General features: G+C 33.3%; 4 protein-coding genes across 4 annotated transcripts; 3 read left to right on the top strand and 1 right to left on the bottom strand.

The window, feature by feature from the left end:
- Positions 1–278: 278 nt before the first annotated feature.
- LOC130963303 (LRR receptor-like serine/threonine-protein kinase EFR) lies at positions 279–1181 on the top strand. The gene has a single exon (XM_057889435.1). The coding sequence runs from the start codon at positions 279–281 to the stop codon at positions 1179–1181; it is 903 nt and encodes a 300-aa protein (XP_057745418.1).
- Positions 1182–2099: 918 nt separating this feature from the next.
- On the top strand, positions 2100–4736 carry LOC130963304 (receptor kinase-like protein Xa21). Its single transcript, XM_057889436.1, has 2 exons — positions 2100–3903; positions 4402–4736. The coding sequence occupies exons 1-2, from the start codon at positions 2100–2102 to the stop codon at positions 4734–4736; spliced, it is 2139 nt and encodes a 712-aa protein (XP_057745419.1).
- A 1782-nt stretch (positions 4737–6518) lies between these two features.
- LOC130961329 (clathrin light chain 2-like) lies at positions 6519–11508 on the top strand. The gene is made up of 3 exons (XM_057887149.1): positions 6519–7208; positions 7411–7564; positions 10839–11508. The coding sequence occupies exons 1-3, from the start codon at positions 6856–6858 to the stop codon at positions 11205–11207; spliced, it is 876 nt and encodes a 291-aa protein (XP_057743132.1). The 5' UTR covers positions 6519–6855; the 3' UTR covers positions 11208–11508.
- A 320-nt stretch (positions 11509–11828) lies between these two features.
- Positions 11829–14738, bottom strand: LOC130960669 (54S ribosomal protein L24, mitochondrial-like). The gene is made up of 3 exons (XM_057886118.1): positions 14516–14738; positions 13914–14153; positions 11829–12484 (listed from the first exon to the last, which is right to left on the bottom strand). Exons 2-3 carry the CDS (start codon positions 14108–14110, stop codon positions 11986–11988), a joined length of 696 nt encoding a protein of 231 aa, XP_057742101.1. The 5' UTR covers positions 14111–14153; positions 14516–14738; the 3' UTR covers positions 11829–11985.
- Between the last annotated feature and the right edge of the window lie 707 nt (positions 14739–15445).

The following is a 15445-nucleotide window of genomic DNA, read 5'->3' on the forward strand; positions in this document are numbered from 1 at the left end:
ACCAATTTTAAAACTCAATATTCATATTGTTCACAAAAATTATTGTATATCTAACAAAGTTCATTTTTTTTTTCATCTAAAAATAGGTTAAAGTTACTTTAATGTAACTTGATGCTAAATTACTCAAAGTCCTAACCCTATTTAAACGCGTTATTTCATAAGCCGGTTGTGTGATCTAAAAGCATTTGAATTATATCTCCACAATGAACCCAAAACATAGCTTCATGTTTTACTATGTAACCATAGTATCATTACTACTACTACACTACTATGTTGCCATGGCATCAATTCTAGACATCACCACCGATCAATCATCTTTAATTGCCTTCAAGAACCACATATCTCAAGACCCCAACAATGTTCTCACAAAGAATTGGTCTCACAACACCCACGTTTGCAATTGGGTGGCAATCACATGTGGCTCTTCCCACCATAGAGTTGTTTCCTTAAACCTTTCCAACATGGGCCTTATTGGAACCATTCCACCTAACTTAGCAAACTTGTCCTTCCTTAATCACTTGATCCTTCCAAACAATAGCTTTCAAGGTAATCTCCCTTACGAACTAGCTTCATTACATAGATTGAGAACCATTGACCTTCGATTCAACAACCTTAGGGGGAACATCATTGCATCGATGTTTGTCTCAATGACAAAACTCACAACCTTGTCCCTTGCATGGAACAGTTTCACCGGCACAACTCCATGTTCCTTATTCAACATGACATCACTTCGAATTCTTGATCTTAGGGGTAACAGTCTCTGGGGCTCCCTACCTTCCAACATGTTCTTGTCACCTTCTTTGGAATATGTCACTTTCTATGGTAACAAAATCTCCGGCACTCTCCCTTCCTCTGTTTCCAACAATTCGCAGCAGCTGCGAGTAGTTGATATACGCAATAACCGGATGTTTGGGGAACTTCCCCGAAACATTTTCCGTCATCTTCCTTACTTGGAAGTGCTTTCATTATCTAGAAATGGATTCTTTGGTGAGATTCCAGATAGCTTGTTCAGCTGCAAAGAGCTATGGCATTTAGATTTGTCCAACAACAACTTCAGTGGAAACATACCTCCTGGGATTGGGAACTTAACCCACCTCAAATATATCTACCTTCAATCCAACAATTTTGGAGGTATGCTTAGCTTTAGTGCACTTTTCAATTCGAAAAATGATATTTTATGATATTTGAGATTCCCTCCAACATCTGTGGACATCTCTCATCATTTATTTCATAGATGAGACTAAAAAAAAAATATAAAAGAGAAACTATTCAAGAATGAGAGATCACACTTTACCCTCTAAAATAAAAATTCAAAATTTAGAAGATTTAAATTAATTTTACTTTAGAGGGTAAAATGTGATTTTCACCGTTTATTTTATAGATGAGACTAAGAAAAAATATGAGAGAAAAATTATTCAAGGGTGAGAGATCATATTTTACCCTCTAAAATAAAAATTTAAAATTTAGAAGATCCAAATTTTTTTAAATTTTAGTTAATTAAAAATAATTTTTAAAAGTTAATTCTGTGACTCAATTTAGTTTTTTAATTTTAAATTTGAGTCATAAGTCATAACTTAATTTGGTCTTTCAATTATTTATTGAGTTTATTTTTTAGTTGATTGAAGTCATGTAAAGGTACATAATTTTTTTTAATAAAAAATAAAAGTAAGAGAGAATGGTATTTTTCATTTTTTTTAATGAAGATAATTACTTTCCAGTTTTTATTTACACAAAAATATTTATGTACTTTCAATATCTTATATATTAAATAGACTATTAAATATTAATACCTACATAATAACTTTCTTTCTCTCAATAATTATTATCTTACATAAGAATTAAGATAGTATTTTACACAAATAAAATGTTTCTTATGAGTTTTATTTTTCAATAAATGAATAACATTTGTTCTCTAGTTTTTTATTTGGAAAATAAGAAATTTAGATATATTTATGTATATTTTCCAAATGAAATTACAAATAAGAAAAGCCAACCTTTAATGTTTCTATCATAAAGCCAATTATATTCATGTTAATAATCTGACAGGTAATTTGCCAAGAAGCTTAGGATCTATGCTTCCAAAACTTGAGAGATTGGTAATGGGAAAAAACTATCTTAGTGGAAGAATCCCAAGTTCTTTGTGCAATGCCACTAACCTCATTCGAATAGATTTGGCCTTCAATTCATTCTCCGGACAAATTCCTGACATATTTGGCAATTTAAGAAGCCTTGAGTGGCTTAACCTTGATGAGAATAATTCGACTACTAATCCATCAAATCCAGAGTTAATGATCATAAATTCTTTGACCAATTGTAGATATCTCAAATTTTTGTCCTTAGTTAACAACCCACTAAATTCCCTTCTTCCAATTTCTATAGGAAACTTGTCTACTTCTCTTAGCCAATTGAGACTCACAGGTTGTTCCATGAGAGGTAGCATTCCAACAAGTATTGCCAATTTAAGCAGCTTATTAAGTCTTTCCCTTGGTCAAAATCAATTTGTTGGATCATTACCAAATGGAATAGGGAAATTACAGAAACTACAAGGTCTCATGTTAAGTGATAACAAGTTGGAAGGTTTTGTTCCACATGGACTTTGTCAACTAAAAAGCTTGGATTCATTAGCATTAGACAGCAATAGGTTCTATGGCCCAATACCTTCTTGCGTAAGTAATCTTTCATCATTGAGACAGTTTTGGATTTCTTCAAATGTGTTAAACTCAACAATACCTTCAACTTTGTGGAGTTTATCAAATTTGTTATTATTAGACTTATCTTCAAATAACCTAAGTGGAACTCTTCCATTTGATATGTCCAATCTAAATGCTTTGACTTGGCTTTATCTATCAAGAAATCAATTATCAGGTAGCATTCCAAGCAGCCTTGGAAATCTTGTCCATTTGGGTGATCTCTCCTTAGCACAAAATGAATTCGAAGGAGTTATTCCGGAATCTTTTGGTCGTTTGGTAAGTCTAGAACGTCTTGACTTGTCGAAAAACAACTTGTCCGGTGTTATTCCTAAGTCATTGGAGTCACTTTTGTATTTGAACTACTTCAATGTTTCTTACAATAAGTTGGAAGGAGAAATTCCTCATGGTGGACCATTTGCTAATTTCTCTGTTCAATCATTCATTATGAACAGAGGACTCTGTGGCGCTTCGCGCTTGCAATTCCCAGAATGTGAAACAACGGGTAGATCTCGAAAAACAACTGCCTACATTTTCTTGAAATATATTTTACCAATAAGTAGTGTGGCCACTATCCTTGTATTGGCATTCCTAAGCATCTTAAAGTTCCAAAATCATAATAAGGTGCTTCAAAATTTTGAAGTGGATCAAGCAATGGCAAGATGGAGAAGAATTTCATATTATGAAATTCAACAAGCAACAGATAGGTTTAATGGTGACAACTTACTTGGTATAGGGAGCTTCGGAAAAGTTTACAAAGGCGTCCTCTCGGACGGGACGAATGTTGCAATAAAGGTTTTCAATTTGGGGCTAGAAGGAGCATTTAGGAGTTTTGATCTTGAATGTGAAGTGTTGCGCAATATCCGCCATCGAAACTTGACCAAAATCATAAGCAGTTGTAGTAACTTGGATTTCAAGGCATTGGTTATGAGCTACATGGTCAATGGGAGTTTGGAGAAGTGGTTACATTCAGAAGACCATAGTTTGAGTATGATAGAGAGGATTAACATAGTGATAGATATTGCAGAAGCAATTAATTATCTTCACCATGGTGGTTCTATATCAATTGTGCATGGTGATTTAAAACCAAGCAATATATTGCTAGATGAAGACATGGTTGCTCATGTCACAGATTTTGGCATTGCAAAGCTGCTAAATGGTGGAAATTCCATGACACATACATTGACTTTAGCCACAATGGGGTATATGGCTCCAGGTGATGTTTAATTTCTTATTCAATCTCATACCTTTTTTTTCTTTTAAAGAACCATGTTCGGATATTGAGCTTTTATTCAATTATAAATTAAAATAATTGATAATCTCATATATGTATGAGTTTTCAAGATTGGTTGAATAATAATCTTGTGCAATTAATATTAAGCCTAATTTAATTAATCAGTTGTAAGAATCTATATCTAATATGGTCATGTAGAGTTTTCAATCACAAGGATATATTTTTAAGAAAATAATGTAAAATAAAAATATTATGTGCACACAAAAAATTATTCACTAAATTAATTATTATGTATTTATGTATAAACATACGTGATATTCAATTTATTTTTAATATATATTTTTTAATTTAACATATATTATATATAAGTGACTGATTTAGTGGCTACTTTTTAGTATGCACATAACATGATTGATTATAAAATTGATGAAATTTCCTAGGTTGATTTATAATTTCATTTCTAGCATTTTTTTAATGTAGAGTATGGACTAGAAGGCTTGGTGTCCAAACAAGGTGATGTGTATAGTTATGGCATTTTACTTATGGAAATCTTCACACAAAAGAAACCCACTGATGAAATGTTTATGGGAGATTTTAGCATCAAGCATTGGGTGGAAATGTCATACCTTGATTCCCTAATTGACATAGTTGATGCTAGATTGTTAATGGAAGAAGGAGAACTAGCTTCCAAGAAAGAGTGTTTATCATCCATCATGAAACTAGCTTTGGATTGCACCAAAGAATTACCTCGAGAAAGGACCACAGTGAAAGATGTCATAACTACACTTAAGAAGATTAAAATGGTGTTCTTATAAGAAGTTAAGAACAATAATCCATTATAAACTAGGAAATGAAATTGAAATTTGAGTTTGTTTATATGGCTCTTTATTTTGTTTCTATGTTTCGCATGTCTTTGCTATGTATATGTTTGATTCTCTTCAAAAGTGCAATGCCTTTATTGTATATTATTTCATTTTTCTTATCCATTTCAGTTGATTTATTTAAGGTTCCAAGTATATTTAATATTGAATAATTAAGCAAGTCTAATCACCTTGTTAATACGAATTACAAAAACTTAAGTGTTACCCTAAAATTACAAAAGTAGACACTTTTTATGTATTTGTATCATTAAAAAAAATTAAAACTTTATTCTTTCTATAAAAGTGTTTTTTCTTATATATATATATATATATATATATATATATATATATAATATATATATAATATATATATATATGAGGAAAATTTAAATTCAAATTTGTTAATTAAATTTTAAATTTTTTATGAGGAAAATTCAATGCAGAAAAATATAAATGGTTTGAAAAAGTACTATTGAATTGAATTGAATTATGCAAATGTGAGATAATTAGTTTGATTTCTATTATGTATGAAATTTGTATAAATATGAGACGTAATTACAAATCATTATGTATATACATATAAGTGACTAATTTTTAGTAAAACTATTCTATAAATACACAAAAAACTAATTACCAAATTTACTATTATGTAATTATGTATATTTATATATATTATTTTTCATTTTTTTAACAAAATAATTAGTTTTAAAATAATTAAACTTAATAGTCAATGAATTATAGCTCAAATAGCATAATTTTTTTATACTCACCTAAGAGATCGCGGATTTAAATTTCTCTATCTTTAGTTAAAAAAAAAATTAAACTTAATATGTAGAATAATTAAATATGTCAAAACAAAATAATCAAAATTTTTTATAGTAACATAATTTTTTTTTGAATATTAAATATGCATATAGTAGCTAATTAATAGTTAATTTTCGATGTTTATATATATGGGTGATATTTTTTGTGACTAACATAGTTGATATTTTATATTAATGTGAATGGAGTTAATAATTATTTTATATGATTTTTTATATAGATGAACGTGGATCGGAGTAGATATGGCCAAAATCTCGACCTAATTCGCATAAAAAATATTAGATTAAATTAAGTTTAATATCTACGCTTTTTAAATTTGGATTCCATCTAATTCGATTCGCACATTTGCAGATCAGATTGAATATTAAATATATCTGTAAAATATAAAAATATTTAAAAAATTTATTTTTATTAAAAAATATCAATAAAATTTTTTTCACTCTTTTACATATTTTTACTCCTAAAATATTATTAAACATATTTTTAAATAATAAATAATATAATATAATATAAATAATAATTATTAATTAAAATAAAACATAAAAAATTATTTATTTATTTATTTCTAAACCTCTAGTTAAAATCTGCAATTCGATCTTATTAATATACGAATCGAATTGAATTCAATCTATTAACATTCTAAATTAAATTACTATCCATAATTTTCTGATCGAATTCAAATAAATTCTTAGAATTCAATCCAAAAACACCTCTAATTTTGTAGTATAATATGAGCTCTTTGTTTAGAATAACATAAAAAATAAAGTACAAGTATTTTTTGAAAAAAAAAAATTGTGAAATTTTATTACAATATCACGTGAATCAGAAGATCAGATATTAGTGAATAAAATAAAATAAAATAAATGATAAAGAAATGCCGGTCACCAGCCTGTGAACCAAGTGTGAACATTCCAGGTAGTGATAGTGTGACCCTGTGACGACAGTGAAAGTAGAACTCAAGGTGGCCACTGCCCACTGGCCACCGTGTTTATGTCGTCCAGAAATTATTCCTATGTATTCTACTCCACCGAATTTCCCTACGCCTCAAAACACTCTTGTCTATATTATTAACATTCACATATTTTTGCACAACACCACAAGTCAACGAACACGAGTCAAAGGGTCAAAATACACTCCACCGCAGGCTAGAAAACCTCCTTCACCCTTTTGAAGCACACGATTTTCCGAAAGCACTGAAACTGAAACCTCGCTGGAGAGTTAGGGCTTCGTCGAATTCGCCGGGGAATTCGTCATGTCATCATCGTTCGGAAGCTCCGCTCCTCCGTACGACGACGATGGCAGCGGCTACGATCCTCGGATGCAGTCTCAGCGATTCGACTCGTTCTCCAACTTCGATGCCGACTCGGTCAAGGACTCGGCCGGCGATTCGTCACCTATTTTCGGTGGCGGCGGTTCGTACGGTGCCGGAGATGACGTGTTCTCGCCTCAGGCGGCGCCGGGGACTCCTTCTCCGCCGTCTATATATTCTGCCGCTGGGGGATTCATGGCGTTCTCGGCGGAGCAGAACGGGGAGGACATTGGCGGAGGTTTCGGTGTCTCTGATGTCGTTCCCGGCGAGGGGCTTGCTTTGAGGGAGTGGCGAAGGTGAAAGAAGTGATCACATACTGTCTGCACAATCTTGATTTTTTTTTTCTTTTTTCTTTTTTTGAAAAACTGTAATATTATTTTCTTGCCAATTTTTAGATATTTTAATATTTCGAAGGCTATTTTTTTATTACGTATGAATTTACAGGTTTAATTTTGAGGGTGAAATGTGATGATGATGAAGAATTTGATGATGTTTCAGGCAAAACGCGATTCGATTGGAGGAGAAGGAGAAGAAGGAGAAGGAGATGAGGATGCAGATCATAGAGGAAGCGGATGAGTACAAAGTTGAGTTCTACAAGAAGCGTGAGGTTAATGTTGAGAACAAGAAAGCTTCCAACAGGGAAAGAGAGAAGGTATAGTCTCAATTAATTTCCATTTTGTTTCTGAATTGAATGCTATTAGAATGTCAATGACAACCTGAGGTGGCTCTGCCAAGCTCAAATTCTCATGATATCAAAGTTATTCTTTGATTAATTAATTTTTTTTTTTTAAAAAAAAGGGAAAGATAATTTGAGGCATATTAATTACAAGTGATAAGGTAAGGGATGTATTGACAGCACAAGCTTCATTTGGAGGTGGATTATTGGCAAAACATGAAGCATAATGATTAGTTACAAATAATGTGTAATAACTAATAACTGCTAAAAGATATTTTTTATGCTTCAGCCTTAATTAACAATATATACAAATTTGTCTAATACACAATTAGTGAGTGTGTTGAGAATAAATATTTCTATTATTGTCTGAAGATAAATTATAGTATTCAATTTTTTTCACTCTCTCAAATTTTAGTTGCGTTATTCTATTCCGTTCACTGTGGTGCCTAGCAGTGATATTAGAGCTTTAGGTTCTTAATTTTTCTGCTGTAAATCAGCAGATTGGTGCCAAAACCATGGCAACAAAATTTGAGATAAAAAAACTCAATGGAAGTAACTTCTCCTTTTGGAAACTGAAGATCAAAGCAAATTTGAGGAAGGAAAATTGCTTAGATACAAATAAAGGTAGACTTGTAGGTATTGCCAATGACAAGTGGAAGGAGATGGATGGCAACGTTGTTCCCAACTTACATTTGGCAATGGCAGTCTGGCAGATTCTGTATTGTCAAGCATCTTAGAGAAAACGACAGCAAAGGAAATTTGGGACGCACGCACTAAATTGTACGAGCCCAAGTCGCTACACAACAAGATATTCCTGAAAAGGAGATTCTATACTCTTCATATGAGTGAGTCTACATCAGTCACAGATCACATCAACGATCTGAATACTTTATTTTCACAGCTAACAACTATGGGGTGTCCAATTACAGAAAATGAATGTGTTGAGCTTCTTCTTTAGAGTTTACCAGACTCATATGATCAACTCATCATCAACATCACCAACAACAAAATTGCAGATCAACTCCAATTTGGTGATGTCACAGGCATTATTCTTGAATCAGAAAGCAGGTGGAAAAACAAAAACAATCGAGCAGAGAGTTCAAGGCAAGCAGATGCTTTGTTAGGTGAGAGGCAAATCTGCGGAACGTGGCTCTAGTGGGAGTCAGAGTCGCACTAGATCAAAGTATTAGAAGAGGAAGAATTTTACTTGCTACAATTGTGGCAAGAGAGGTCACTTAAAGAAAGATTGTTGGTTTAATAAGAAAAGTACATAAAAATTTTTGGTGCAACAATCTTCACAAGGATGTTTTGCATATCGGGGATGGATCTTCTCAATTTTTTTTCTCAATTTTTTTTTCTCAATTATTTTGTCAAGTGTGATCTCTCATCATACATTTTTTAAATGGGACCAAGAGAAAACATGTGAGAGATAATGTTGAATAGTAACTAGTAAGAGATCACACTTGACTAAGCAATTGAGAGAAAAAAAATTGAGAGGATCCATTCCCGTTGCATATACCTCTGGCGATGGAGATGTTTTATGCAGTCAACCGGCGATTTGTTGTGAAGGTGGTGAACAACTAGCTTATTCTTGGTTGTTGGATTCTGTTGTAATGTATAATTTGACTTCGCATCGGAATTTGTTTAGCACCTATGAATCAATTTCATCAAAATCGGTGCTCATAAGAGATGATCATTCCTTAGAAATTGTGGGTATTGGTACCATTAAAATCAAAATGTTTAAAAGTTTCATGCGCACAATTCATTGTGTGAGACATGTAAAGGGCCTAGAAAAGAATTTATTTGTTGGGCTCTTGGATGCTCAAGGGTACAAGATCAATACAAGGAGGAATTTTGATGGTGTCAAATGGTGCTCATGTCATCATGAAAGACAAGAGGCTGACAACTAATCCCTACTTAAGTGTTTGGAGGTTGTAGTCGAATCTGCAAATCACAAAGATATGTCGATGATGTGGCATCGCAAGGATATTATTGTCTAAAGATAAACTATTGTATAAGTTTCACCATTTTTTCACTTTCAAATTTTAGTTGTGTTATTATTATGTTCCGCTCACTCTGGTGCCCAACACAAATAACACTTTTTTAAATAAGTGCCTTACATTGTTTACTGATCTTGTGATTAAAGGGAGATATACATAGTTAGGGGATTAGGGCAGTTGATATCATATAACAGTATTCAAAAGATGGTGTTTTCCTGCGTGAACGCTATGTCGCAAAGATACCTGTAAGTGACTATAGACAAAACACAAAAACGATTAACAGTAAATGTGTTGCTTCTAGATGTGGTTTACAATAACCATATTACATGTATCCAAAAAATCAGCTATTAAATTAGCTACTCATATAGAATATATATTAAAAAATAAAGTTAAACAACACATGTATTTATGTAAAAATACATGGTGGCTTATTTTTTATGGCCTCATAAATGTTTTGGTTTCTGATAGGGTACAATGGCATCATTTGATTTTTGTAGCTGATTTTATCTAATGGCAAAATGCTTGGTAAATGTTGCATATAAATGTGGATACTGCTGGCAAATGTACCAGGGAATGCAAATATATGTTTATACTTTTGAGTTTTGGTTAACAATCCAAAAACAAATGTGAAATCCTATAGAACTATGCTGGATTAAGATTATTTTAGTTATGGTCCTCTTGACTCGAGTGTAATGATGATGGATTCTCTGCCATTTTCATTTTGACCTTAAAAGCATTTGATGTTAATTTCTAAATGCCAAGTTGATAACTAGGTTAAAATTGTGAGGATTTACAAATATTATTTTGCATCAACCAAGCAGAATAAAAATTTAAGTATTTGATATAGATAATCAGAGTCTTAGACTTGATATGTATTAAACCTGGGCTTAGTCTAAGTATCATATTTTGTTATTTTGAGAGGCCATGCTTGCTTCAAGCCTAGGCAATTTTAACTAATTTCTGACACTTTGACTACCATTTAGTTTAAGTTGCACTTTCACTGACTTAGTTGTGCTAATAGCATATTGTATTGTAGATTTGTAGTCTTGTGTTTTTTTAGCTGCTATATGTTTACAGGTGGTAATATATGCAACTACATCTACTATTCAAAATAGAATAAATTGTGCAACTACCTCAACTATAAACTTAATGTTGTGCTATTTTAAGCTGCAATTCTATTAGGATCTTAGTTTTGTTAACTCTAAAGGCACTGTGTTGAAAGATTTTATTCAATGTCTGTGGTATGGCAGCTATTTTTAGAAAACCGAGACAAGTTTCATGCTGAAGCCAACAAGAACTACTGGAAGGCAATTGGCGAACTCATACCCCGTGAAGTTGCAGCTATAGAGAAAAGAGGGAAGAAGGATAAAGAGAAGAAGCCTTCTATTGTGGTAATTCAGGGTCCAAAGCCAGGGAAGCCAACTGACCTTTCAAGAATGCGCCAGATACTGTTAAAGCTCAAGCATAATCCCCCTCCACATATGAACGCCAAGCCACCACCATCATCAGAATCCAAAAAGGATGCCAAAACTGGGCCCCCTGATGGTGCTAGTACAAGTAATACTTCACCTCCCAGTGGTGCGCCAGCAGCAACTCCTGAGACTGTAACGGCATCTTGAAAAGTTGATGCTAGATCATTAATCTATATGTAAATATGATTTTGTCTAGTTTGTGATGAACTGATAGCTTAAGTTTGCAATCGTCTATTCATCTTAGTCTGCTAGTCTGTCAGTAGTTTATGTGTAAATATATGTACTGGTTATGCTTGCATAGTGTATCGGTAAATATTCTCCTCTTAGAACCTTTTATTATGGATGTATCGGTAAATATTCTCCTCTTAGAACCTTTTATTATGGATGCTATCTCCCGTTTGTGGCTTAACCACGTTATGCTTGCAGTATATATTGTTAAAACTCACTATTTCTATGTGTTTTTGAATTAGGTAACTATTTTCATCTAATTAGACATCGATGATTGACACTCAATTTATTAATGTTTAATATAGGATCTGAGTAATAGGTTACTACTTGTTACTTCTGTTAACAATAACCATATTGTTATTTCACGATGCATACTTCTAAGATCTAATTTTATGTCCAAAAAATCGACGGTTATTTAATGCGTCATTTTAAATAGTATGGCCAGAAAGCTCAAAAGCATTCTCCCGCTTAAGGAAAACAGTAAAAAATTTAGGCAATACACAACCCAAAGGACCAAAATTGAACAACCGAGAAACAACATGAAGACAATACTCTTCTTTGTTCATTATTTAGAATGCCGCTTTTGACTGTAAAAACTACACCATGAAAATGCAATGTGAGTGAAAAGCTTCAATACTCTGAGTGAAACAGCCATGAGCTGATACAGATTACAGCACCACTATTATCAGGTAACACATCATTGATTAGAAACATAACTGCCAACTTTGAGCTTGTCAGCAGCCAACACATATGAAACTGGGACCAACTGTTTCTGAGCACCATGGGAGATTTCTTCGCCGTCCTCAATAGATTGACCATCTTTACTTTCTACCCCAATCAGCTTGTGCTTGCTTATCCCGGCAAACATTTTTCTTCTGGTTTCCTTACGCGCTTCCTTTTCAGATAGCTTCAAATCTTTAAAGCCTTGTTCAAACTTGGGTTCATGCTCTGGAGCAAAGAACACAACCTCCTTCTCGCCAAGCTCTTCATAGAGCTTCTCCATCTTTGCCTTCCAGAAGACACCGATCTCAGTGTCCATCTTTTGGTAAGGAGTTTTCAGCAAGTATTCATCAATCCCACCAGCCTTGTCTATGCAACGAAGGGCATGGGTTGTCACTTTGACCCGAATGTGACGATCCAGGATGTAACTGAAGAGCCGCTTTTCTTGGACATTAGGTTTCCACGTTCTCCTTGTCCTATCAAATCATTTAACAAACAAGTTCTCATCAATATTGACGTCTGGTTTGTTCTTTCTTTCTTCTCTTACATATTTAAAAGGTGAAGAAACTGCCCCAACACAGTCAAGGAAACAAACGATGATATGCAAGTTCTAAACTGTGTTGGGATCATTAAACAAACATAATGATAAACAATTATGTAATTATCATCAATTACTGTGATAAACAAGATGTTGCAAGATGTGGTGTAATGCTGCAAGCACAACTATTTGGATCTATATCCTGCCTAACAAATGTACTCAACTGTTAAAGTACTGGTATTATTAAACATCCAAGGGCAAGACTAATGAATTTACTGGCTCCAATCCAATTAGAATCCTTCAGAAACTTAAGTTTTAAGAATCATCCAATGAATTGAGACACTAATTATCAACAATGGGGATAGATTCAAACTATGAGAAAAGAAAGTCAACAAGGAGGTTTATGTAACCAATGGTACCAAGTCAATTGAAGAGGTTTATCCAGTGTTTAGTCCAACTCAGAGTCCATGAAATAGACAGTAATTTCTAATGGTTGCAACTCTCTCTTCAAAAGTGAGACTGGCAAGATTGCATCTGGTTACCAATGGCTCAATAAGTGAGCGATCAATCACCTCTCTTTATAAATCTTACCTATAGGGATGGATCGTGACAGTACTTTCCTAGCAGATCCAAAGACAATTAGCAACTACGTTCTATTTCTAACTTGAAGAATAAATCCTTGTTCTTATACTATTGACTATTGGGAATCTAGAGATAAACCGAGATATAACAGAAACATCTTAGTTCTTTATAAAATTTACATAAAATTTTATCACGAGAATAAGAAATATAAAGAGTCATTCTGTTTTAGCACTGAAATTCTGAAAATAAATCACTAGTATGTACTAACAAAATGACTCAAATATGTACCACCACAAGAATACCCATTTATACCATTCTGAATGGCTGTAAAGGAGTTATTCTTTGATTACGGACTGAAGCCATTTGAAACTACTGCATACTCATTCATACCATTATGTAGCCAAATCCATTTTAAAAAGTAACTTCAAGTAGACTCATAATAGAGGATTTAAATATCATCATGGACATAGTATAAAGTAAAGATACATTAGCCTCTAGCAATACACAAGTGCAGTCTAGCTAGTGCTGAAATGTAAAAATGAAGAAAGAACTCAACACTTGGCCCTAAAAAGCTCCAATACCATATCCTAAAACGCTTCTCAAAAAATTCAACAGTTAAACAGAGGCACATAAACAGTAACACTAACCTATGGCATTCAAACAATTCAGAATCCGCAAAAATATGAATCTACAACTAAAAGCTAAAGCACAAACATTTTTAACATCATTTAAAGAAGAAGCTGCAAATAAGAAAAGTAAAATTAAAAAAGCATCAAGCTACGAACTTGTTACCGCCATCCTCACTAACACTGTTGCCGAACTGAATGTGTCTACCGGCAAATAGACCGCGTTTGGCACGACCCATTACAACCTTGCTTCGAGGTATACATTTCTCCAGCGATTCCTTCACTCTTGGGTTCAAATTGTTCTCTCCAACTCTCTTCAACACTTTCTTCATCATCTCTTTGCCTCTGAACGCCATTTCTTCTTTTACTTGACTCCAATTCTCACTACAAGTTCCGGTTCTGCACATAATTATAAGATGTCAATTCAGTGAATAATAATGAAGCACAAAAATTGCATAAAAAATGTGAAGCACGGACAAAGGAATGAGATCAAAGTAGACAAAAACGAAATAGCATCAGACTCTCAGAACCAATCGTGCTACTTGTTGAAGGATGATGGAGGAAAAACACTAGCAGTTTCTAGAACTCGTTTCCCATAATTTAGGAATCAGGGTTTAACAATAGTTTGGGGTTTTACTTATTATGATTGGAAGTAATTCGGTAACTGCATCACAGGGCATTTTGCAAAAAGAGACTTCTTCGATCCTAAACCAAATTATTCAGTTAAAGAATTTAGAGCGGGAAGTGGCGTTTCAACATACCTGGAGGAGGGAAGGCTAGCGGCGTTTCAATGGTTGCTGCTGCTGGAATTCTGCACTACCGTGCACGTAGGAGAGCAGATTCCTTTCTCTGTTTTTCATTTGCCTCTTGTTTTGGGCCTAGACCGTGGCTCCGTGTTAAAAAAAATATACTATGGTAAGTTGTTATCACAAAAAATCACTTACTATATTATTGTGTATAAATATATGGCCAATGCTACGGTGCTGAACAAAAAAATTTTCAGCAGGTGCGGAAGATGCGTGGCCTCTTAGAACGCTTGACGCCTGGCAGTGCGGTGTTAACACGCGCGGACAGGGACTCAGAGGGGACAGAAATTGTTGGGGAGTGAGTTAATTAGAGAGGTTAGATTATAAGTTAATAAAGGTGAGTAATATGTTGGGCTTTTTGGTAATGCTGGAGGTTGCATTTTTGGTAGCCAAAGGTTATATGTAGTACTATTGATGAATATGAAAAAAGTTACGAGAAGTTTTAATTTGTTGGTTAAAATAGCTCTTATATGCCGGAATTGACAAAAAAAAATGTTTATAATTTCATAGTAAAACAAGTATGTATTTTAAGAATATAAAATTATATGATAAGAATTTATTATCTATTATATTCTATTATATTATATATTTTTAATTTTACAATCAAAATGTGTCACATGTTACTTTTTTATTATAATTAGAATTAAATCTTTCTCTCTAAAATTAAAGAATTATCCTCTCTTTCTTATTAATTTTACAACCAAAATATGCCACATGTCATTCCCTCATTGTAATTGAAATTAAATCTTTCCTTCAAAATTAAAGAATGCGTCCCTCCTCTCTACACTAATTTTATAACTAAAATGTGTCACATGCCACTCTCTCATTGCAATTAAAACCAAATCTTTTCTTCCAAAATTAAAGCATTTTCCCCTCCTCCCTCTT

Source organism: Arachis stenosperma, chromosome 2 (assembly GCF_014773155.1).
Source record: "Arachis stenosperma cultivar V10309 chromosome 2, arast.V10309.gnm1.PFL2, whole genome shotgun sequence".
NCBI classification, from domain to species: domain Eukaryota; kingdom Viridiplantae; phylum Streptophyta; class Magnoliopsida; order Fabales; family Fabaceae; genus Arachis; species Arachis stenosperma.